General features: G+C 43.0%; 1 protein-coding gene across 1 annotated transcript; it reads left to right on the forward strand.

Annotated features, from left to right (window-relative positions):
* The first annotated feature begins 18,845 nt into the window (after positions 1 to 18,845).
* LOC139685458 (uncharacterized) lies at positions 18,846 to 21,791 on the forward strand. Its single transcript, XM_071582474.1, has 2 exons — positions 18,846 to 19,364; positions 21,624 to 21,791. Exons 1-2 carry the CDS (start codon positions 18,846 to 18,848, stop codon positions 21,789 to 21,791), a joined length of 687 nt encoding a protein of 228 aa, XP_071438575.1.
* The last annotated feature ends 4,318 nt before the right edge of the window (positions 21,792 to 26,109 follow it).

The raw sequence follows: 26,109 nt of genomic DNA on the forward strand, positions 1-26,109 counted from the left end.
GATGCCTGTAAGAGAGCGGATTAGTGCATAAAATAAATACCTTGGATGTGAGTGGTTCCAACAATCGAAACTCCTTCGACAATCACATGTTTGGGAGAACGACCATAAGTCAACCTCCAATTCATGCGATAGAAGAGCAAGGATCAATCATTCAGAAACACCCACATGAAATAATTAAAACTAATCGCACGAATACGCCTAACCTTAATCGCAATCTATTTCGACCCTAATGGTCCAAATCTAAAACTACATCCTCGCTGCTTGTTGTGGTTGGTCTATTCTCCATTAAGATTTGTCCTTTTCTTTCTTCATTTAATTTTTGGTGGACTGATGGCATGATGCCTGTAAGAGAGCGGATTAATGCATAAAATAAATACCTTGGATGTGAGTGGTTCCAACAATCGAAACTCCCTCGACAATCACATGATTGGGAGAATGACCATAAGTCAACCTCCAATTCATGCGATAGAAGAGCAAGGCTCAATCATTCAGAAACACCCACATGAAATAATTAAAACTAATCATACGAATACGCCTAACCTTAATCGCAATCTATTTCGACCCGAATGGTCCAAATCTAAAACTACATCCACGCTGCTTGTTGTGGTAGTTCCATTCTCCATTAAGATTTGTCCTTTTCTTTCTTCATTTGATTCTTGGTGGACTCATGCCATGACGCCTGTCAGAGAGCAGATTAGTGCATAAAATAAATACCTTGGATGTGAGTGATTCCAACAATCGAAACTCCCTCGATAATCACATAATTGGGAGAACGACTGTAAGTCAAACTCCAATCCATGTGATAGAAGAGCAAGGATCAATCATTCAGAAATACCCACATGAAATAATTAAAACTAATCGCACGAATACGCCTAACCTTAATCGCAATCTATTTCGACCCTAATGGTCCAAATCTAAGACTATATCCTCGCTGCTTGTTGTGGTTGGTCCATTCTCCATTAAGATTTGTCCTTTTCTTTCTTCATTTGATTCTTGGTGGACTCATGCCATGATGCCTGTAAGAGAGCGGATTAGTGCATAAAATAAATACCTTTGATGTGAGTGGTTCCAACAATCATAATTTCCTCGACAATCACATGATTGGGAGAACGACCATAATCAAACTCCAATCCATGTGATAGAAGAGCAAGGATCAATCATTCAGAAACACCCACATGAAATAATTAAAACTAATCACACGAATACGCCTAACCTTAATCGCAATCTATTTCGACCCCAATGTTCCAAATCTATAACTACATCCTCGCTGCTTGTTGTGGTAGGTCCATTCTCCATTAAGATTTGTCCTTTTCTTTCTTCATTTGATTCTTGGAGGACTCATGCCATGATGCCTGTAAGAGAGCATATTAGTGCATAAAATAAATACCTTGGATGTGAGTGGTTCCAACAATCGAAACTCCCTCCACAATCACATGATTGGGAGAACGACCATAAGTCAACCTCCAATTCATGTGATAGAAGAGCAAGGATCAATCATTCAGAAACACACACATGAAATAATTAAAACTCATCGCACGAATACGCCTAACCTTAATCGCAATCTATTTCGACCCTAATGGTCCAAATCTAAAACTACATCCTCGCTGCTTGTTGTGGTACGTCCATTCTCCATTAAGTTTTGTCCTGTTCTTTCTTCATTAGATTCTTGGTGGACTGATGCCATGATGCCTGTATGAGAGCGGATTAGTGCATAAAATAAATACCTTGGATGTGAGTGGTTCCAACAATCGAAACTCCTTCGACAATCACATGACTGGGAGAACAACCATAAGTAGAACTCCAACCCAGGCGATAGAAGAGCAAGAATCAATCAATCAGAAACACCCACATGAAATAATTAAAACCAATCGCACGAATACGCCTAACCTTAATCGCAATCTATTTTGACCCTAATGGTCCAAATCTAAAACTACATCCTCGCGGCTTGTTGTGGTTGGTCCATTCTCCATTAAGATTTGTCCTTTTCTTTCTTCATTAGATTCTTGATGGACTGATGCCATGATGCCAGTAAGAAAGCGGATTAGTGCATAAAATAAATACCTTGGATGTGAGTGGTTCCAACAATCGAAACTACTTCGACAATCACATGACTGGGAGAACAACCATAAGTAGAATTCCAACCCAGGCGATAGAAGAGCAAGAATCAATCAATCAGAAACACCCACATGAAATTATTAAAACCAATCGCATGAATACGCCTAACCTTAATCGCAATCTATTTTGACCCTAATGGTCCAAATCTAAAACTACATCCTTGCTGCTTGTTGTGGGGGGTCCATTCTCCATTAAGATTTGTCCTTTTCTTTCTTCATTTGATTCTTTGTGGACTGATGCCATATGCCTGTAAGAGAGCGGATTAGTGCATAAAATAAATACCTTGGATGTGAGTGGTTCAACAATCGAAACTCCCTCGACAATCACATGATTGGGAGAACGACCATAGGTCAAACTCCAATCCATGTGATAGAAGAGCAAGGATCAATCATTCAGAAACACCCACATGAAATTATTAAAACTAATCGCACGAATATGCCTAACCTTAATCGCAATCTATTTCGACCCTAATGGTCCAAATCTAAAACTACATCCTCGCTGCTTGTTGTATTAGGTCCATTCTCCAATAAGATTTGTCCTTTTCTTTCTTCATTTGATTCTTGTTGGACTGATGCCATGATGCCTGTAAGAGAGCGGATTAGTGCATAAAATAAATACCTTGGATGTGAGTGGTTCCAACAATCGAAACTCCTTCGACAATCACATGTTTGGGAGAACGACCATAAGTCAAACTCCAATCCATGTGATAGAAGAGCAAGGATCAATCATTCAGAAACACCCACATGAAATAATTAAAACTAATCGCACGAATACGCCTAACCTTAATCGCAATCTATTTCGACCCTCATGGTCCATATCTAAAACTACATCCTCGCTGCTTGTTGTGGTTGGTCCATTCTCCATTAAGATTTGTCCTTTTCTTTCTTCATTTGATTCTTGGTGGAGTGATGGCATGAGGCCTGTAAGATAGCGGATTAGTGCATACAATAAATACCTTGGATGTGAGTGGTTGCAACAATCGAAACTCCCTCGACAATCACATGATTGGGAGAACGACCATAGGTCAAACTCCAATCCATGTGATAGAAGAGCAAGGATCAATCATTCAGAAACACCCACATGAAATAATTAAAACTAATCACACGAATACACCTAACCTTAATCGCAATCTATTTCGACCCTAATGGTCCAAATCTAAAACTACATCCTCGCTGCTTGTTGTGGGGGGTCCATTCTCCATTAAGATTTGTCCTTTTTTTTCTTCATTTGATTCTTTGTGGACTGATGCCATGATGCCTGTAAGAGAGCGGATTAGTGCATAAAATAAATACCTTGGATGTGAGTGATTCAACAATCGAAACTCCCTCGACAATCACATGATTGGGAGAACGACCATAGGTAAACTCCAATCCATGTGATAGAAGAGCAAGGATCAATCATTCAGAAACCACATGAAATTATTAAAACTAATCACACGAATACGCCTAACCTTAATCGCAATCTATTTCGACCCTAATGGTCCAAATCTAAAACTACATCCTCGCTGCTTGTTGTGGTAGGTCCATTCTCCATTAAGATTTGTCCTTTTCTTTCTTCATTTGATTCTTGGTGGACTGATGCCATGATGCCTGTAAGAGAGCGGATTAGTGCATAAAATAAATACCTTGGATGTGAGTGGTTGCAACAATCGAAACTCCCTCGACAATCACATGATTGGGAGAACGACCATAGGTCAAACTCCAATCCATGTGATAGAAGAGCAAGGATCAATCATTCAGAAACACCCACATGAAATAATTAAAACTAATCACACAAATACGCCTAACCTTAATCGCAATCTATTTCGACCCTAATGGTCCAAATCTAAAACTACATCCTCGCTGCTTGTTGTGGTTGGTCCATTCTGCATTAAGATTTGTCCTTTTCTTTCTTCATTTGATTCTTGGTGGACTAATGCCATGATGCCAGTAAGAGAGCTGATTAGTGAATAAAATAAATACCTTGGATGTGAGCGGTTCCAACAATCGAAACTCCCTCGACAATCCCATGATTGAGAGAACGACTATAAGTCAAACTCCAATCTATGTCATAGAAGAGCAAGGATCAATCATTCAGAAACACCCACATGAAATAATTAAAACTAATCGCACGAATACGCCTAACCTTAATCGCAATCTATTTCGACCCCAATGGTCCAAATCTAAAACTACATCCTCGCTGCTTGTTGTGGTTGGTCCATTCTCCATTAAGATTTGTCCTTTTCTTTCTTCATTTGATTCTTGGTGGGCTGATGCCATGATGCCTGTAAGAGAGCGGATTAGTGCATAAAATAAATACCTTGGATGTGAGTGGTTGCAACAATCGAAACTCCCTCGACAATCACATGATTGGGAGAACGACCATAGGTCAAACTCCAATCCATGTGATAGAAGAGCAAGGATCAATCATTCAGAAACACCCACATGAAATAATTAAAACTAATCACACGAATACGCCTAACCTTAATCGCAATCTATTTCGACCCTAATGGTCCAAATCTAAGACTACATCCTCGCTGCTTGTTGTGGTTGGTCCATTCTCCATTAAGATTTGTCCTTTTCTTTCTTCATTTGATTCTTGGTGGACTCATGCCATGATGCCTGTAAGAGAGCGGATTAGTGCATAAAATAAATACCTTTGATGTGAGTGGTTCCAACAATCCAAATTTCCTCGACAATCACATGATTGGGAGAACGACCATAATCAAACTCCAATCCATGTGATAGAAGAGCAAGGATCAATCATTCAGAAACACCCACATGAAATAATTAAAACTAATCACACGAATACGCCTAACCTTAATCGCAATCTATTTCGACCCCAATGTTCCAAATCTATAACTACATCCTCGCTGCTTGTTGTGGTAGGTCCATTCTCCATTAAGATTTGTCCTTTTCTTTCTTCATTTGATTCTTGGAGGACTCATGCCATGATGCCTGTAAGAGAGCATATTAGTGCATAAAATAAATACCTTGGATGTGAGTGGTTCCAACAATCGAAACTCCCTCCACAATCACATGATTGGGAGAACGACCATAAGTCAACCTCCAATTCATGTGATAGAAGAGCAAGGATCAATCATTCAGAAACACCCACATGAAATAATTAAAACTTATCAGACGAATACGCCTAACCTTAATCGCAATCTATTTCGACCCCAATGTTCCAAATCTATAACTACATCCTCGCTGCTTGTTGTGGTAGGTCCATTCTCCATTAAGATTTGTCCTTTTCTTTCTTCATTTGATTCTTGGATGACTCATGCCATGATGCCTGTAAGAGAGCATATTAGTGCATAAAATAAATACCTTGGATGTGAGTGGTTCCAACAATCGAAACTCCCTCCACAATCACATGATTGGGAGAACGACCATAAGTCAACCTCCAATTCATGTGATAGAAGAGCAAGGATCAATCATTCAGAAACACACACATGAAATAATTAAAACTCATCGCACGAATACGCCTAACCTTAATCGCAATCTATTTCGACCCTAATGGTCCAAATCTAAAACTACATCCTCGCTGCTTGTTGTGGTACGTCCATTCTCCATTAAGTTTTGTCCTTTTCTTTCTTCATTAGATTCTTGGTGGACTGATGCCATGATGCCAGTAAGAAAGCGGATTAGTGTATAAAATAAATACCTTGGATGTGAGTGGTTCCAACAATCGAAACTCCTTCGACAATCACATGACTGGGAGAACAACCATAAGTAGAACTCCAACCCAGGCGATAGAAGAGCCAGAATCAATCAATCAGAAACACCCACATGAAATAATTAAAACCAATCGCACGAATACGCCTAACCTTAATCGCAATCTATTTTGACCCTAATGGTCCAAATCTAAAACTACATCCTCGCGGCTTGTTGTGGTTGGTCCATTCTCCATTAAGATTTGTCCTTTTCTTTCTTCATTAGATTCTTGATGGACTGATGCCATGATGCCAGTAAGAAAGCGGATTAGTGCATAAAATAAATACCTTGGATGTGAGTGGTTCCAACAATCGAAACTCCTTCGACAATCACATGACTGGGAGAACAACCATAAGTAGAACTCCAACCCAGGCGATAGAAGAGCAAGAATCAATCAATCAGAAACACCCACATGAAATTATTAAAACCAATCGCATGAATACGCCTAACCTTAATCGCAATCTATTTCGACCCTAATGGTCCAAATCTAAAACTACATCCTCGCTGCTTGTTGTATTAGGTCCATTCTCCAATAAGATTTGTCCTTTTCTTTCTTCATTTGATTCTAGTTGGACTGATGCCATGATGCCTGTAAGAGAGCGGATTAGTGCATAAAATAAATACCTTGGATGTGAGTGGTTCCAACAATCGAAACTCCTTCGACAATCACATGTTTGGGAGAACGACCATAAGTCAAACTCCAATCCATGTGATAGAAGAGCAAGGATCAATCATTCAGAAACACCCACATGAAATAATTAAAACTAATCGCACGAATACGCCTAACCTTAATCGCAATCTATTTCGACCCTCATGGTCCATATCTAAAACTACATCCTCGCTGCTTGTTGTGGTTGGTCCATTCTCCATTAAGATTTGTCCTTTTCTTTCTTCATTTGATTCTTGGTGGAATGATGGCATGAGGCCTGTAAGATAGCGGATTAGTGCATACAATAAATACCTTGGATGTGAGTGGTTCCAACAATCGAAACTCCCTCGACAATCACATGATTGGGAGAACGACCATAAGTCAACCTCTAATTCATGCGATAGAAGAGCAAGGATCAATCATTCAGAAACACCCACAGGAAATTATTAAAACTAATCATACGAATACGCCTAACCTTAATCGCAATCTATTTTGACCCGAATGATCCAAATCTAAAACTACATCCTAGCTGCTTGTTGTGGTAGGTCCATTCTCCATTAAGATTTGTCCTTTTCTTTCTTCATTTGATTCTTGGTGGACTGATGCCATGATGCCTGTAAGAGAGCGGATTAGTGCATAAAATAAATACCTTGGATGTGAGTGGTTGCAACAATCGAAACTCCCTCGACAATCACATGATTGGGAGAACGACCATAGGTCAAACTCCAATCCATGTGATAGAAGAGCAAGGATCAATCATTCAGAAACACCCACATGAAATAATTAAAACTAATCACACGAATACACCTAACCTTAATCGCAATCTATTTCGACCCTAATGGTCCAAATCTAAAACTACATCCTCGCTGCTTGTTGTGGTAGGTCCATTCTCCATTAAGATTTGTCCTTTTCTTTCTTCATTTGATTCTTGGTGGACTGATGCCATGATGCCTGTAAGAGAGCGGATTAGTGCATAAAATAAATACCTTGGATGTGAGTGGTTGCAACAATCGAAACTCCCTCGACAATCACATGATTGGGAGAACGACCATAGGTCAAACTCCAATCCATGTGATAGAAGAGCAAGGATCAATCATTCAGAAACACCCACATGAAATAATTAAAACTAATCACACAAATACGCCTAACCTTAATCGCAATCTATTTCGACCCTAATGGTCCAAATCTAAAACTACATCCTCGCTGCTTGTTGTGGTTGGTCCATTCTGCATTAAGATTTGTCCTTTTCTTTCTTCATTTGATTCTTGGTGGACTAATGCCATGATGCCAGTAAGAGAGCGAATTAGTGCATAAAATAAATACCTTGGATGTGAGTGGTTCAACAATCGAAACTCCCTCGACAATCACATGATTGGGAGAACGACCATAAGTCAACCTCCTATTCATGCGATAGAAGAGCAAGGATCAATCATTCAGAAACACCCACATGAAATAATTAAAACTAATCGCACGAATACGCCTAACCTTAATCGCAATCTATTTCGACCCTAATGGTCAAAATCTAAAACTACATCCTCGCTGCTTGTTGTGGTAGGTCCATTCTCCATTAAGATTTGTCCTTTTCTTTCTTCATTTGATTCTTGGTGGACTAATGCCATGATGCCTGTAAGAGAGCGGATTAGTGCATACAATAAATACCATGGATGTGAGTGGTTCCAACAATCGAAACTCCCTCGACAATCACATGATTGGGAGAACGACCATGAGCCGCACTCCAATCTATGTCATAGAAGAGCAAGGATCAATCATTCAGAAACACCCACATGAAATAATTAAAACTAATCGCACGAATACGCCTAACCTTAATCGCAATCTATTTCGACCCCAATGGTCCAAATCTAAAACTACATCCTCGCTGCTTGTTGTGGTTGGTCCATTCTCCATTAAGATTTGTCCTTTTCTTTCTTCATTTGATTCTTGGTGGACTGATGCCATGATGCCTGTTAGAGAGCGGATTAGTGCATAAAATAAATACCTTGGATGTGAGTGGTTCCAAGAATCGAAACTCCCTCGACAATCACATGATTGGGAGAGCGACCATAAGTCAACCTCCAATTCATGCGATAGAAGAGCAAGGATCAATCATTCAGAAACACCCACATGAAATAATTAAAACTAATCGCACGAATACGCCTAACCTTAATCGCAATCTATTTCGACCCCAAAGGTCCAAATCTAAAACTACATCCTCGCTGCTTGTTGTGGTTGGTCCATTCTCCATTAAGATGTCCTTTTCTTTCTTCATTTGATTCTTGGTGGACTGATGCCATGATGCCTGTTAGAGAGCGGATTAGTGCATAAAATAAATACCTTGGATGTGAGTGGTTGCAACAATCGAAACTCCCTCGACAATCACATGATTGGGAGAACGACCATAAGTCCACCTCTAATTCATGTGATAGAAGAGCAAGGCTCAATCATTCAGAAACACCCACATGAAATAATTAAAACTAATCGCACGAATACGCCTAACCTTAATCGCAATCTATTTCGACCCTAATGGTCCAAATCTAAGACTACATCCTCGCTGCTTGTTGTGGTTGGTCCATTCTCCATTAAGATTTGTCCTTTTCTTTCTTCATTTGATTCTTGGTGGACTCATGCCATGATGCCTGTAAGAGAGCGGATTAGTGCATAAAATAAATACCTTTGATGTGAGTGGTTCCAACAATCATAATTTCCTCGACAATCACATGATTGGGAGAACGACCATAATCAAACTCCAATCCATGTGATAGAAGAGCAAGGATCAATCATTCAGAAACACCCACATGAAATAATTAAAACTAATCACACGAATACGCCTAACCTTAATCGCAATCTATTTCGACCCCAATGTTCCAAATCTATAACTACATCCTCGCTGCTTGTTGTGGTAGGTCCATTCTCCATTAAGATTTGTCCTTTTCTTTCTTCATTTGATTCTTGGAGGACTCATGCCATGATGCCTGTAAGAGAGCATATTAGTGCATAAAATAAATACCTTGGATGTGAGTGGTTCCAACAATCGAAACTCCCTCCACAATCACATGATTGGGAGAACGACCATAAGTCAACCTCCAATTCATGTGATAGAAGAGCAAGGATCAATCATTCAGAAACACACACATGAAATAATTAAAACTCATCGCACGAATACGCCTAACCTTAATCGCAATCTATTTCGACCCTAATGGTCCAAATCTAAAACTACATCCTCGCTGCTTGTTGTGGTACGTCCATTCTCCATTAAGTTTTGTCCTGTTCTTTCTTCATTAGATTCTTGGTGGACTGATGCCATGATGCCTGTATGAGAGCGGATTAGTGCATAAAATAAATACCTTGGATGTGAGTGGTTCCAACAATCGAAACTCCTTCGACAATCACATGACTGGGAGAACAACCATAAGTAGAACTCCAACCCAGGCGATAGAAGAGCAAGAATCAATCAATCAGAAACACCCACATGAAATAATTAAAACCAATCGCACGAATACGCCTAACCTTAATCGCAATCTATTTTGACCCTATAGGTCCAAATCTAAAACTACATCCTCGCGGCTTGTTGTGGTTGGTCCATTCTCCATTAAGATTTGTCCTTTTCTTTCTTCATTAGATTCTTGATGGACTGATGCCATGATGCCAGTAAGAAAGCGGATTAGTGCATAAAATAAATACCTTGGATGTGAGTGGTTCCAACAATCGAAACTACTTCGACAATCACATGACTGGGAGAACAACCATAAGTAGAATTCCAACCCAGGCGATAGAAGAGCAAGAATCAATCAATCAGAAACACCCACATGAAATTATTAAAACCAATCGCATGAATACGCCTAACCTTAATCGCAATCTATTTTGACCCTAATGGTCCAAATCTAAAACTACATCCTTGCTGCTTGTTGTGGGGGGTCCATTCTCCATTAAGATTTGTCCTTTTCTTTCTTCATTTGATTCTTTGTGGACTGATGCCATATGCCTGTAAGAGAGCGGATTAGTGCATAAAATAAATACCTTGGATGTGAGTGGTTCAACAATCGAAACTCCCTCGACAATCACATGATTGGGAGAACGACCATAGGTCAAACTCCAATCCATGTGATAGAAGAGCAAGGATCAATCATTCAGAAACACCCACATGAAATTATTAAAACTAATCGCACGAATATGCCTAACCTTAATCGCAATCTATTTCGACCCTAATGGTCCAAATCTAAAACTACATCCTCGCTGCTTGTTGTATTAGGTCCATTCTCCAATAAGATTTGTCCTTTTCTTTCTTCATTTGATTCTTGTTGGACTGATGCCATGATGCCTGTAAGAGAGCGGATTAGTGCATAAAATAAATACCTTGGATGTGAGTGGTTCCAACAATCGAAACTCCTTCGACAATCACATGTTTGGGAGAACGACCATAAGTCAAACTCCAATCCATGTGATAGAAGAGCAAGGATCAATCATTCAGAAACACCCACATGAAATAATTAAAACTAATCGCACGAATACGCCTAACCTTAATCGCAATCTATTTCGACCCTCATGGTCCATATCTAAAACTACATCCTCGCTGCTTGTTGTGGTTGGTCCATTCTCCATTAAGATTTGTCCTTTTCTTTCTTCATTTGATTCTTGGTGGAGTGATGGCATGAGGCCTGTAAGATAGCGGATTAGTGCATACAATAAATACCTTGGATGTGAGTGGTTGCAACAATCGAAACTCCCTCGACAATCACATGATTGGGAGAACGACCATAGGTCAAACTCCAATCCATGTGATAGAAGAGCAAGGATCAATCATTCAGAAACACCCACATGAAATAATTAAAACTAATCACACGAATACACCTAACCTTAATCGCAATCTATTTCGACCCTAATGGTCCAAATCTAAAACTACATCCTCGCTGCTTGTTGTGGGGGGTCCATTCTCCATTAAGATTTGTCCTTTTTTTTCTTCATTTGATTCTTTGTGGACTGATGCCATGATGCCTGTAAGAGAGCGGATTAGTGCATAAAATAAATACCTTGGATGTGAGTGATTCAACAATCGAAACTCCCTCGACAATCACATGATTGGGAGAACGACCATAGGTAAACTCCAATCCATGTGATAGAAGAGCAAGGATCAATCATTCAGAAACCACATGAAATTATTAAAACTAATCACACGAATACGCCTAACCTTAATCGCAATCTATTTCGACCCTAATGGTCCAAATCTAAAACTACATCCTCGCTGCTTGTTGTGGTAGGTCCATTCTCCATTAAGATTTGTCCTTTTCTTTCTTCATTTGATTCTTGGTGGACTGATGCCATGATGCCTGTAAGAGAGCGGATTAGTGCATAAAATAAATACCTTGGATGTGAGTGGTTGCAACAATCGAAACTCCCTCGACAATCACATGATTGGGAGAACGACCATAGGTCAAACTCCAATCCATGTGATAGAAGAGCAAGGATCAATCATTCAGAAACACCCACATGAAATAATTAAAACTAATCACACAAATACGCCTAACCTTAATCGCAATCTATTTCGACCCTAATGGTCCAAATCTAAAACTACATCCTCGCTGCTTGTTGTGGTTGGTCCATTCTGCATTAAGATTTGTCCTTTTCTTTCTTCATTTGATTCTTGGTGGACTAATGCCATGATGCCAGTAAGAGAGCTGATTAGTGAATAAAATAAATACCTTGGATGTGAGCGGTTCCAACAATCGAAACTCCCTCGACAATCCCATGATTGAGAGAACGACTATAAGTCAAACTCCAATCTATGTCATAGAAGAGCAAGGATCAATCATTCAGAAACACCCACATGAAATAATTAAAACTAATCGCACGAATACGCCTAACCTTAATCGCAATCTATTTCGACCCCAATGGTCCAAATCTAAAACTACATCCTCGCTGCTTGTTGTGGTTGGTCCATTCTCCATTAAGATTTGTCCTTTTCTTTCTTCATTTGATTCTTGGTGGGCTGATGCCATGATGCCTGTAAGAGAGCGGATTAGTGCATAAAATAAATACCTTGGATGTGAGTGGTTGCAACAATCGAAACTCCCTCGACAATCACATGATTGGGAGAACGACCATAGGTCAAACTCCAATCCATGTGATAGAAGAGCAAGGATCAATCATTCAGAAACACCCACATGAAATAATTAAAACTAATCACACGAATACGCCTAACCTTAATCGCAATCTATTTCGACCCTAATGGTCCAAATCTAAGACTACATCCTCGCTGCTTGTTGTGGTTGGTCCATTCTCCATTAAGATTTGTCCTTTTCTTTCTTCATTTGATTCTTGGTGGACTCATGCCATGATGCCTGTAAGAGAGCGGATTAGTGCATAAAATAAATACCTTTGATGTGAGTGGTTCCAACAATCCAAATTTCCTCGACAATCACATGATTGGGAGAACGACCATAATCAAACTCCAATCCATGTGATAGAAGAGCAAGGATCAATCATTCAGAAACACCCACATGAAATAATTAAAACTAATCACACGAATACGCCTAACCTTAATCGCAATCTATTTCGACCCCAATGTTCCAAATCTATAACTACATCCTCGCTGCTTGTTGTGGTAGGTCCATTCTCCATTAAGATTTGTCCTTTTCTTTCTTCATTTGATTCTTGGAGGACTCATGCCATGATGCCTGTAAGAGAGCATATTAGTGCATAAAATAAATACCTTGGATGTGAGTGGTTCCAACAATCGAAACTCCCTCCACAATCACATGATTGGGAGAACGACCATAAGTCAACCTCCAATTCATGTGATAGAAGAGCAAGGATCAATCATTCAGAAACACCCACATGAAATAATTAAAACTTATCAGACGAATACGCCTAACCTTAATCGCAATCTATTTCGACCCCAATGTTCCAAATCTATAACTACATCCTCGCTGCTTGTTGTGGTAGGTCCATTCTCCATTAAGATTTGTCCTTTTCTTTCTTCATTTGATTCTTGGATGACTCATGCCATGATGCCTGTAAGAGAGCATATTAGTGCATAAAATAAATACCTTGGATGTGAGTGGTTCCAACAATCGAAACTCCCTCCACAATCACATGATTGGGAGAACGACCATAAGTCAACCTCCAATTCATGTGATAGAAGAGCAAGGATCAATCATTCAGAAACACACACATGAAATAATTAAAACTCATCGCACGAATACGCCTAACCTTAATCGCAATCTATTTCGACCCTAATGGTCCAAATCTAAAACTACATCCTCGCTGCTTGTTGTGGTACGTCCATTCTCCATTAAGTTTTGTCCTTTTCTTTCTTCATTAGATTCTTGGTGGACTGATGCCATGATGCCAGTAAGAAAGCGGATTAGTGTATAAAATAAATACCTTGGATGTGAGTGGTTCCAACAATCGAAACTCCTTCGACAATCACATGACTGGGAGAACAACCATAAGTAGAACTCCAACCCAGGCGATAGAAGAGCCAGAATCAATCAATCAGAAACACCCACATGAAATAATTAAAACCAATCGCACGAATACGCCTAACCTTAATCGCAATCTATTTTGACCCTAATGGTCCAAATCTAAAACTACATCCTCGCGGCTTGTTGTGGTTGGTCCATTCTCCATTAAGATTTGTCCTTTTCTTTCTTCATTAGATTCTTGATGGACTGATGCCATGATGCCAGTAAGAAAGCGGATTAGTGCATAAAATAAATACCTTGGATGTGAGTGGTTCCAACAATCGAAACTCCTTCGACAATCACATGACTGGGAGAACAACCATAAGTAGAACTCCAACCCAGGCGATAGAAGAGCAAGAATCAATCAATCAGAAACACCCACATGAAATTATTAAAACCAATCGCATGAATACGCCTAACCTTAATCGCAATCTATTTCGACCCTAATGGTCCAAATCTAAAACTACATCCTCGCTGCTTGTTGTATTAGGTCCATTCTCCAATAAGATTTGTCCTTTTCTTTCTTCATTTGATTCTAGTTGGACTGATGCCATGATGCCTGTAAGAGAGCGGATTAGTGCATAAAATAAATACCTTGGATGTGAGTGGTTCCAACAATCGAAACTCCTTCGACAATCACATGTTTGGGAGAACGACCATAAGTCAAACTCCAATCCATGTGATAGAAGAGCAAGGATCAATCATTCAGAAACACCCACATGAAATAATTAAAACTAATCGCACGAATACGCCTAACCTTAATCGCAATCTATTTCGACCCTCATGGTCCATATCTAAAACTACATCCTCGCTGCTTGTTGTGGTTGGTCCATTCTCCATTAAGATTTGTCCTTTTCTTTCTTCATTTGATTCTTGGTGGAGTGATGGCATGAGGCCTGTAAGATAGCGGATTAGTGCATACAATAAATACCTTGGATGTGAGTGGTTCCAACAATCGAAACTCCCTCGACAATCACATGATTGGGAGAACGACCATAAGTCCACCTCTAATTCATGCGATAGAAGAGCAAGGATCAATCATTCAGAAACACCCACAGGAAATTATTAAAACTAATCATACGAATACGCCTAACCTTAATCGCAATCTATTTTGACCCGAATGATCCAAATCTAAAACTACATCCTAGCTGCTTGTTGTGGTAGGTCCATTCTCCATTAAGATTTGTCCTTTTCTTTCTTCATTTGATTCTTGGTGGACTGATGCCATGATGCCTGTAAGAGAGCGGATTAGTGCATAAAATAAATACCTTGGATGTGAGTGGTTGCAACAATCGAAACTCCCTCGACAATCACATGATTGGGAGAACGACCATAGGTCAAACTCCAATCCATGTGATAGAAGAGCAAGGATCAATCATTCAGAAACACCCACATGAAATAATTAAAACTAATCACATGAATACACCTAACCTTAATCGCAATCTATTTCGACCCTAATGGTCCAAATCTAAAACTACATCCTCGCTGCTTGTTGTGGTAGGTCCATTCTCCATTAAGATTTGTCCTTTTCTTTCTTCATTTGATTCTTGGTGGACTGATGCCATGATGCCTGTAAGAGAGCGGATTAGTGCATAAAATAAATACCTTGGATGTGAGTGGTTGCAACAATCGAAACTCCCTCGACAATCACATGATTGGGAGAACGACCATAGGTCAAACTCCAATCCATGTGATAGAAGAGCAAGGATCAATCATTCAGAAACACCCACATGAAATAATTAAAACTAATCACACAAATACGCCTAACCTTAATCGCAATCTATTTCGACCCTAATGGTCCAAATCTAAAACTACATCCTCGCTGCTTGTTGTGGTTGGTCCATTCTGCATTAAGATTTGTCCTTTTCTTTCTTCATTTGATTCTTGGTGGACTGATGCCATGATGCCTGTAAGAGAGCGGATTAGTGCATAAAATAAATACCTTGGATGTGAGTGGTTGCAACAATCGAAACTCCCTCGACAATCACATGATTGGGAGAACGACCATAGGTAAACTCCAATCCAAGTGATAGAAGAGCAAGGATCAATCATTCAGAAACCACATGAAATTATTAAAACTAATCACACGAATACGCCTAACCTTAATCGCAATCTATTTCGACCCTAATGGTCCAAATCTAAAACTACATCCTCGCTGCTTGTTGTGGTAGGTCCATTCTCCATTAAGATTTGTCCTTTTCTTTCTTCATTTGATTCTTGGTGGACTGATGCCATGATGCCTGTAAGAGAGCGGATTAGTGCATAAAATAAATACCTTGGATGTGAGTGGTTGCAACAATCGAAACTCCCTCGACCATCACATGATTGGGAGAACGACCATAGGTCAAACTCCAATCCATGTGATAGAAGAGCAAGGATCAATCATTCAGAAACACCCACATGAAATAATTAAAACTAATCACACAAATACGCCTAACCTTAATCGCAATCTATTTCGACCCTAATGGTCCAAATCTAAAACTACATCCTCGCTGCTTGTTGTGGTTGGTCCATTCTGCATTAAGATTTGTCCTTTTCTTTCTTCATTTGATTCTTGGTGGACTAATGCCATGATGCCAGTAAGAGAGCGAATTAGTGCATAAAATAAATACCTTGGATGTGAGTGGTTCAACAATCGAAACTCCCTCGACAATCACATGATTGGGAGAACGACCATAAGTCAACCTCCTATTCATGCGATAGAAGAGCAAGGATCAATCATTCAGAAACACCCACATGAAATAATTAAAACTAATCGCACGAATACGCCTAACCTTAATCGCAATCTATTTCGACCCTAATGGTCAAAATCTAAAACTACATCCTCGCTGCTTGTTGTGGTAGGTCCATTCTCCATTAAGATTTGTCCTTTTCTTTCTTCATTTGATTCTTGGTGGACTAATGCCATGATGCCTGTAAGAGAGCGGATTAGTGCATACAATAAATACCATGGATGTGAGTGGTTCCAACAATCGAAACTCCCTCGACAATCACATGATTGGGAGAACGACCATGAGCCGCACTCCAATCTATGTCATAGAAGAGCAAGGATCAATCATTCAGAAACACCCACATGAAATAATTAAAACTAATCGCACGAATACGCCTAACCTTAATCGCAATCTATTTCGACCCCAATGGTCCAAATCTAAAACTACATCCTCGCTGCTTGTTGTGGTTGGTCCATTCTCCATTAAGATTTGTCCTTTTCTTTCTTCATTTGATTCTTGGTGGACTGATGCCATGATGCCTGTTAGAGAGCGGATTAGTGCATAAAATAAATACCTTGGATGTGAGTGGTTCCAAGAATCGAAACTCCCTCGACAATCACATGATTGGGAGAGCGACCATAAGTCAACCTCCAATTCATGCGATAGAAGAGCAAGGATCAATCATTCAGAAACACCCACATGAAATAATTAAAACTAATCGCACGAATACGCCTAACCTTAATCGCAATCTATTTCGACCCCAAAGGTCCAAATCTAAAACTACATCCTCGCTGCTTGTTGTGGTTGGTCCATTCTCCATTAAGATGTCCTTTTCTTTCTTCATTTGATTCTTGGTGGACTGATGCCATGATGCCTGTTAGAGAGCGGATTAGTGCATAAAATAAATACCTTGGATGTGAGTGGTTGCAACAATCGAAACTCCCTCGACAATCACATGATTGGGAGAACGACTATAGGTCAAACTCCAATCCATGCGATAGAAGAGCAAGGATCAATCGTTCAGAAACACCCACATGAAATAATTAAAACTAATCGCACGAATACGCCTAACCTTAATCGCAATCTATTTCGACCCTAATGGTCCAAATCTAAAACAACATCCTCGCTGCTTGTTGTGGTTGGTCCATTCTCCATTAATATTTGTCCTTTTCTTTCTTCATTTGCTTCTTGGTGGACTGATGCCATGATACCTGTAAGAGAGCGGATTAGTGCATACAATAAATACCTTGGATGTGAGTGGTTCCAACAATCGAAACTCCCTCGACAATCACATGATTGGGAGAACGACCATAAGTCCACCTCTAATTCATGTGATAGAAGAGCAAGGCTCAATCATTCAGAAACACCCACATGAAATAATTAAAACTAATCGCACGAATACGCCTAACCTTAATCGCAATCTATTTCGACCCTAATGGTCCAAATCTAAAACTACATCCTCGCTGCTTGTTGTGTTAGGTCCATTCTCCATTAAGATTTGTCCTTTTCTTTCTTCATTTGATTCTTGGTGGACTAATGCCATGATGCCTGTTAGAGAGCGGATTAGTGCATAAAATAAATACCTTGGATGTGAGTGGTTCCAACAATCGAAACTCCCTCGACAGTCACATGATTGGGAGAACGACCATAGGTCAAACTCCAATCCATGTGATAGAAGAGCAAGGATCAATCATTCAGAAACACCCACATGAAATTATTAAAACTAATCATACGAATACGCCTAACCTTAATCGCAATCTATTTCGACCCGAATGGTCCAAATCTAAAACTACATCCTCGCTGCTTGTTGTGGTAGGTCCATTCTCCATTAAGATTTGTCCTTTTCTTTCTTCATTTGATTCTTGGTGGACTCATGCCATGACGCCTGTCAGAGAGCAGATTAGTGCATAAAATAAATACCTTGGATGTGAGTGGTTCCAACAATCGAAACTCCCTCGACAATCACATAATTGGGAGAACGACTGTAAGTCAAACTCCAATCCATGTGATAGAAGAGCAAGGATCAATCATTCAGAAATACCCACATGAAATAATTAAAACTAATCGCACGAATACGCCTAACCTTAATCGCAATCTATTTCATCTCTATTACACAATACCATCCTGTGTCACGCTTAAACACCATCTTCGGAGCAAGGCTGCCCAAAGAATTTTACGAAGAGCGAGCATCTCACTTCTTCGGGAGCGAGTGCATAACATGCGATACCAATTGGACCGCGTCTCACAAGAACTCTACCGCCTGCACTTGGAACTAAGCTGCATCCTGAATAAGGAGGACTGGGAGACCATAGATAATATCACAAACATCTTGTCTACTAAAAACTTCACCAGCTCGAAAGAGACGCAGACTAAGAAGTTCAATAAACTCCACCAAGTCCAACATCCGAGCACTCCTGGCCCTGAAAAGGACCCCGTGCTGATCAACCTGACGAACCAGACGTTGAGTGAAGATATAGCCTCCATTCTGACCAAAGGCCTCAACTTTGCCATCGCTCCCAAGGAGATACCTAAAGAAAACATCATTATAGGAGTCGAAGATGCAGTGCGGAAGCTACCTAAACATCTAGCCAATGAGATAAGGGAGGATGTCTCTCAAATTCTCCGCAAGGCGAAACCACCCAGACCCAATATCACCGCTGCAGAACGCAAAGCATTGGAAAAACTACGTGACAATAAGGAACTTCTTGTCCTGCCTGCAGATAAGGGGAATGCTACGGTAATCATGAAGAAAGATGACTACCACAACAAAATTGCAGCCCTATTGGATAGCAGCACCTATTTTCAATTGAAAAGTGACCCAACAGCCAAGATAGAACGACTCACAAGGGAGAAAATTAAACGGTCATCCATCCCGACGGAAGAAAAATGGAGACTCTTTCCATCGGCAGCCAAGCCACCGCGTTTGTATGGACTACCCAAGATTCACAAGGAGGGGGTCCCCCTACGACCCATCGTGAGCAATATCGACGCACCGACCTACAAGCTGGCACAATACGTTGCGCGCTCTCTCCAACCCTTCGCCGGGAGAACCGACTCGTCCGTAAAAAACTCCACAGAATTCATTCGTTCCATCAAGAAAATCAAAATTAAGGAACGGGACCTGCTAGTGAGCTTTGACGTAGTCTCTCTCTTCACGAATACTCCCATTGATGACTCAATGCTACTAATCAAAGAGCTCACCTCGGAAGGATTACCAAAGGATTTACCGGACCTCGCAGAATTCTGCCTCAAGAATTCATACTTCCTTTGGAATGATAAGTACTTTCAGCAGAAGGAAGGTGCGGCCATGGGATCACCACTCTCTCCTGTGGTAGCTGACATTTTCATGGAGAATTTTGAGAAGAAGGCAATAGAAACCTATCCGAAAAAACCATCTCTTTGGATCCGCTATGTCGATGATACCTTTGTCATCTGGCCACACGGGAAAGAAGAATTAGAGCTGTTCCTGAAACACCTCAATCAGCAACATCCTGCCATACAATTTACCATGGAAACAGAGCAGAATGGTGTTCTCCCTTTCTTAGATGTGTTAGTGACCAAAAAACCGGATGGCAGCCTTGGCCATGCGGTATACCGAAAGAAAACCCACACCGACCGGTACTTGGATGCGCGATCACACCACCATCCCGCCCATAAGAGCTCGCTAGTAAATACACTAGTGCATCGCGCCTACGCCATCTCCGACGACGAATCACTCCCATCAGAAAAGACATACCTCGTTTCCGCGCTGGGGAAAAATGGATACCCAGAACACATGGTCCGAAAAAGGACCGTCATAAAGGAAATGGAGTTGACGAAAGAGGGGATTCGGGCAAAAGAACAGAACGAGGAGAAACCTGGAAAAGAAAAACCAGCGGCATATGCTACCATTCCCTATGTCGCCGGAACGGCTGAGAGGATAAGCAAGCTACTACGGAAGCACAACATAACCACTAGGTTCTCCACAGCCAGAAAAATCAGCGACATAATATCAAAGCCAAAGGACAAAATCCCCGATCTCATGCACGAAGGTGTATATGAGATAAAGTGCACGTGTGGGAAGTCATATATCGGTCAAACAGGGAGGTCCATCAGATGCAGGACCAAGGAGCACCAAAGAGCCACTGATAAGAAACAATTCCGACTTTCGGCAATCGCCGAACATGCGTGGTCGGAACCGGGACACTCTATAAAGTTCGACCAGACTAGAGTGCTGGCAAGAGAAAGGCGATATTTTCCGCGACTCACCAGAGAAGCGGTGGAAATAATAAAAAATCCATATAATTTCAACCGTGAGGACGGCTACACCCTGACCTCCACTTGGAAAAGGGTGATTCCCACTCGCCGTCAAGAAAGAGCCAATCAGAGAGCTCCTGGCCAGCCAGCGTCTCCTATATAATGGCTCCGCACCGGGGACCCGGAACTGGAAAGGTCAAAAAGAAAAAAAAAATATAAATCCAATGGATAAAAGAAAACAATAAAAAAAAAAAAAACAGAACAAAAGAGGAAAAAATATATATCCTGTATAACCAAAAATTAGACCAGAATCGTAAGTTAATTTTAAGTTTTTAGACTAGTAAATGTTTTTCCGTCCTGTTGACGAGTTTTTGGGTAAAATGTCTCGGCCCTTAGAATTAAGCTAATTTTAGTTCTTCCTTTAAGTTAAGGCCAATTGCCAACCCACTAGAGGTCTTTCTTTCAACTTCTCCTTCACTAACACTGGAAAGGTACACGTTCGCCATTTACACATTCGATCGCCATTGTTTCCCCTGTGCGAACTGCACAAACACTACCGCTGAAGGGGTGGACGTTGTCTCACCGAAGCAGCGATAAAAATGAGGGCAAAAGCCCAGTCAATAGGGGGTCTGGTCTGGTGGACCCGGAACTGGAGCAGCAGCAGCAGTGCAGCAGCAGAGCAGCAGCGGATCATCGGAGGCCAGCATCGGAGAGGAGGAAACTTGAGAAATAATTCTCAAAAGTTTTCCGCTTCTGGGAGAATCTTCGCTCGACGCCATATTGGAACCGGAGATTGGCTGAAGGCGAGGACCAACCAGAAGGCAGCGGCGTCCGGGCGCTTGGGTATATAACCCGGCGCTTTACAGCGTTCATTCGATTCGCTCTTCTGAGAGCGAGCGACACTGCCATTGCCCTTCTCAGGGTCTAATTTTCCATTCGCTCTTCTGAGAGCGAGCGACACTGCCATTGCCCTTCTCAGGGTCTAATTTTCTTACAGGTTTAGGGACCGAGCACCAGAACGTAAGAAAGAGCCCCACCCGTGGTAACTCACTTACGCACCTGGTGGTCGAAGGAACCGCCCCATCCGGGGACTAGGGTTTAGCAGCGAGGACGGGCTGAGGACCAAGAGAGAAGACACCACGCTTTCCCGCTCTTCCCAGAGCGCGTAAGCAACAGTTAAAAGGCCCTTTTTAGGACCTTTTGATAGATTGATTTTTCAGGCCGTTCACACGGAACGGAGGAAAGGGCCCCACCAGTGGTAACCCCCCTTCGTACCCGGTGACCGAAGGGACCGCCCCAGCCGGGGAAAACCGGTCCACAGAGAGAGGAACGACAGAGGGACGTGTCCTCTGACTCTACGGCTGGTACACTAAACCCCCTTGCCTCCCCCAACGCACTCGTTGGCCTGGTAAGGGTCCCTTTCCCTATAGGCATTGCACGCCGTTGCACTCAACGGTCGCCTGGGGCACACTCCCACGCAAACAAAAGCGGGGCCGGGCTAACGTAGTCCCCGGTTCTCACCCGCGGGGGTGAGGGCGTTTCCGGCTGTCTGCGGGCAGCCAGTCCTGTAGGTACATTTGGGAAGGGGGGTAGCAGCGCATGAGAGCCTGCTTTTTCTTACAGGCCCTTTCCAGGACCATCAACCAACTCGGCGCCGCAACCGTGGATCAGCGAGGGACTTACTAACCGGTGCTAAGACATTACCCAGGATAAAAGAAAGTCCAAGGCTTCACCAAGGGCCATGGCGGAAGGGAAAGGAGACGTCCAGGACGGGCATACCTCTTCGGAGGGATGGCTCATCGCTGGAAGGCTCCGGCACCGGACGCCAACGTCGCCGGTGGCCTCCACCTCGCGCGCGAAAACGCTCTCCCCTATCCACTCCCCAACCCCGTCCGACTCCGAGTCGGAACTTACTTCCTTTCGCCCTCCCCCGCATGGTGCGACCGAATGTGTCGTGCGCACGCCATATCCCATCCCACGATCCCCTCCCCCCGAAGAGCTTCCCTTACCCCTCTTCAACCACTCTCCCACGTCACCCTTTCGCCCCCTCCCCTCAAAAAACCTTCCCAAAAATCCTAAAAAAGGGCAGGTTAAAGCAACCCAAAAACCACAACCACCCAAAACCACCCATACCAAGCCTACGACGAAACCCTCAAGGCCACCGGCGACTCCCCCTAGAATAAGCAGTCCGGCGCCTTTCATTCTTATCACTAAGCTACCGATGGGAATGACCGAGAAGCAATTCATCTCTACTTGGGCACGAGCGTACCCCGGGCTCGCGAACGTGGAAATACACGTTAAAACTGATAAACGGTGCGCCATGGTCAGGATGCCTAGGCATCACTACGGCCTCCTCAGGGGTGAGAACAGGCGGAAGCTTGACCACCAGCTGGGGGAGCCCACGGTGATACTTCGGCTGGACCACGAGGCCAAGCTTATGAGCCGTGCCGCGAGCGAAAGGCCCCGAGACAATTTTGTGCAAGAAACAATGTATTCTTTCGTTGTTAAAGGGGTGGAGCACGAGCGACCAGTGGAAGACGTCATCCGTGGGCTGGAGAATGCTGGGGTGCCGGTGAAGAGGTGCTGGCGTATCAAGAGCCGCAGGACATCGGCGTACACCACGGTGCTGCGAGTGCTCACCAACGACGCCCACGCTGCACGGACCATACTGGCCCTCAAAGGGGTAGTAGTAGACGGAGTATGGTTCCACTGCGAGCCTTCACATCCCCCCCCGCCCCAACCAAGGCAGTGCCCCCGATGCCAAGATTTTGGCCATACAGTTGGGCAGTGCAACGCAGACGCCAAATGCGGCAGATGCGGAGCGGGCCACCGAGCCGCAAACTGCCAGGCGGAAGCTTTGCGCTGCGCCAACTGCGGGGGCGGCCACCACGCGAGCGCATGGGCGTGCCCAAACAGGCCAAAAAACCCATCTTCGCTCGCAGCCACAGCCCCGATTCATGCGGACCCTTTCCTTTCCACGGCTTCCGAGAAGGACGACGACGAGGCCAAGAAGCCGGTTACGAGGGGAGATCTGCTGCGGCTGCTGACGCTTATCCACGTCAACCTCCAGCCAGCAAATCGGGTACTTACTGCTAGGATCATCAGGGAGGCGGCAGAGTCGGTTCTGGGAGTATCAGTGACACCACTGTACTCCGGGAACCGGGTCTTTCCCAGCGTCTCCTACGCATCTATGACCGCATAATGGATAAGTACTCTAGGGTTGCTTTCATCAACATACGGGGTGCTGTGCGGCAAAAGAAGCCGCTGATCATGGGACACATAGGGTCAAAGGGAGTCTCCATCATGGGGCTGGTGGAGACATACCTGCACCCACACTCAAAATTTAACATTTCTAATTTCCAGGAATTCAGCACCCCGCGGTTGGCTCCGAAATCCGGAGGAGTAACACTTCTTATCCGTGACGACATCCCAGCGAAGAGACTCCAATTCCCAGAGCCCATGGAAGACAACAACGAGGGGGTCCTCGTACAAACATCCATCAATCAAAGAAGAGTCAACATAGGAGTTCTATATTCAAGAACGCAGGACAGTCTTCCAATCAACGCCATCAACTATATCACCACAATGAGTGAACCCTATATTATACTTGGAGACCTAAACGCACGCAATCACTCTTTTCGGGACGTTGTCACCAACACCAAGGGAAGGGAACTGGAGAACCTCATACAAAACAACAACATGATCCGACTTGACATAAGAACACCAACTTTTGTCGGCAGAGGTCCTTCCTTCCCAGATCATGCCTTAGTTTCTCCTGCTATCCTCCATCTCTGCGGCGACGTCTCGGTAGATGACTGCCTTTCCTCTGACCATATGCCTTTCTCCTTTCCCCTTTTTCCCATCACCCGAAGGCTTAGACCATTTCTCCTAAGAACCGACTACTCTAAAGTCGATTGGGCGGCCTTCGACGAGAAAATCAATCAGGCCACAGGACGTATCAGCACCCCTAAATCGATGTCCGACATCGACAACGCCGTAGATACGGTGGAAGAGGCCTTCAGGGTGGCGAGAAAGGATTTCCCCATAAAGAAGATTAACCCTGCACGACCACCACTACCACGGCACATAGTGGGACTAATAAAAGATAAACGCAAACTCTATCGGGACTGGGTGAAAACCAAGGACCCCGCATTAAAAACGGAGTGGAACAGGACCAACGCCATCATCCGGAGGAAGATCATCGAATTCAAAGAGGTTGCGTGGGAAAATACATGCAATTCCCTTGACTACAGGGACGGCGGAAAATTCTGGGACAAATTCAAGGTACTATCAGGCCAAAAAAGAAGGGAAGCAGTCAGCCTCATCGGACCGGATGGAACGCCCATTGCACTTCCCGAAGAGAGGGCCAAAGAATTCCGCCGAGTCCTGAAAACCATTTACCGACCAATGGAAGACAACCTATTCGACGAGGATCATGCCCGGAAGGTGGAAGATCATCTGGATTCCTTACCCTACCCATTGCATCCCACATTCAACAATGACCAACAGCTGGATGATATAATGGGTACCATTGACTCCGACGACCTAACACTTGCTAGGCCATGGAAGAACACTGCTCCAGGTGAAGACGGGATCACCAGTCGGCAACTAAAACATGCCCCATCCTGCTATCCAGCATTGCTGAGGATATTCAACGGCATGGTGACCATGGGTTACTATCCCAAAAAATGGAGAAGAATGACCATCGTCATGCTACCGAAAGCGGGAAAGGACCACAAGAAGGCAGACAATTATAGACCCATAAGCCTAACAAGTAACCTAGGCAAGTGGTTTGAGCGGATCCTAGTGAGAAGAATGACCACCTCCTTCGAAAGCAAGGGTATCCTGCCGCAGCACCAGCACGGTTTCCGCCCTGGAAGGTCCACCATCGATCCCCTTGCACTTCTTACCACGGAAGCTTCGGAGGCAATTAACAAGAGGAAGCACGTGGCGGCCCTCTTTCTGGATATAGAAAGGGCCTTTGACCACGTCTGGCACAGAGGGCTTTTGTACAAGCTATCGCAGATGCCAGGGATCTCGCCATCCCTGATCCAACTGATCAACTCTTTTCTTTCAGATCGAATTGCCAGGGTCAAAGTTGGCCAATCTACTTCCACCCCGTTCCACCCAACAGCTGGTGTGCCCCAAGGCACTGTATTGTCTCCCCTGCTCTTCTCGGCATACTGCTGGGACATGCCATCGGATACGGCACAACGGCGAACAATCACCACAGCTCAATATGCAGA

Source organism: Hetaerina americana, unplaced genomic scaffold (genome assembly GCF_022747635.1).
Source record: "Hetaerina americana unplaced genomic scaffold, ioHetAmer1.1.p SCAF_113, whole genome shotgun sequence".
Lineage (NCBI taxonomy): Eukaryota > Metazoa > Arthropoda > Insecta > Odonata > Calopterygidae > Hetaerina > Hetaerina americana.

What these genes read in the sequence shown, in the direction of transcription:
- LOC139685458 (XM_071582474.1), top strand. Translation starts at nt 18,846, where the DNA reads ATGCGATACCAATTGGACCGCGTCTCACAAGAACTCTACCGCCTGCAC. An exon ending in CAGATAAGGGGAATGCTACG is followed by an intron (nt 19,365 to 21,623) that starts GTAATCATGAAG and finishes CGCTTCTGGGAG; the next exon opens with AATCTTCGCTCGACGCCATA.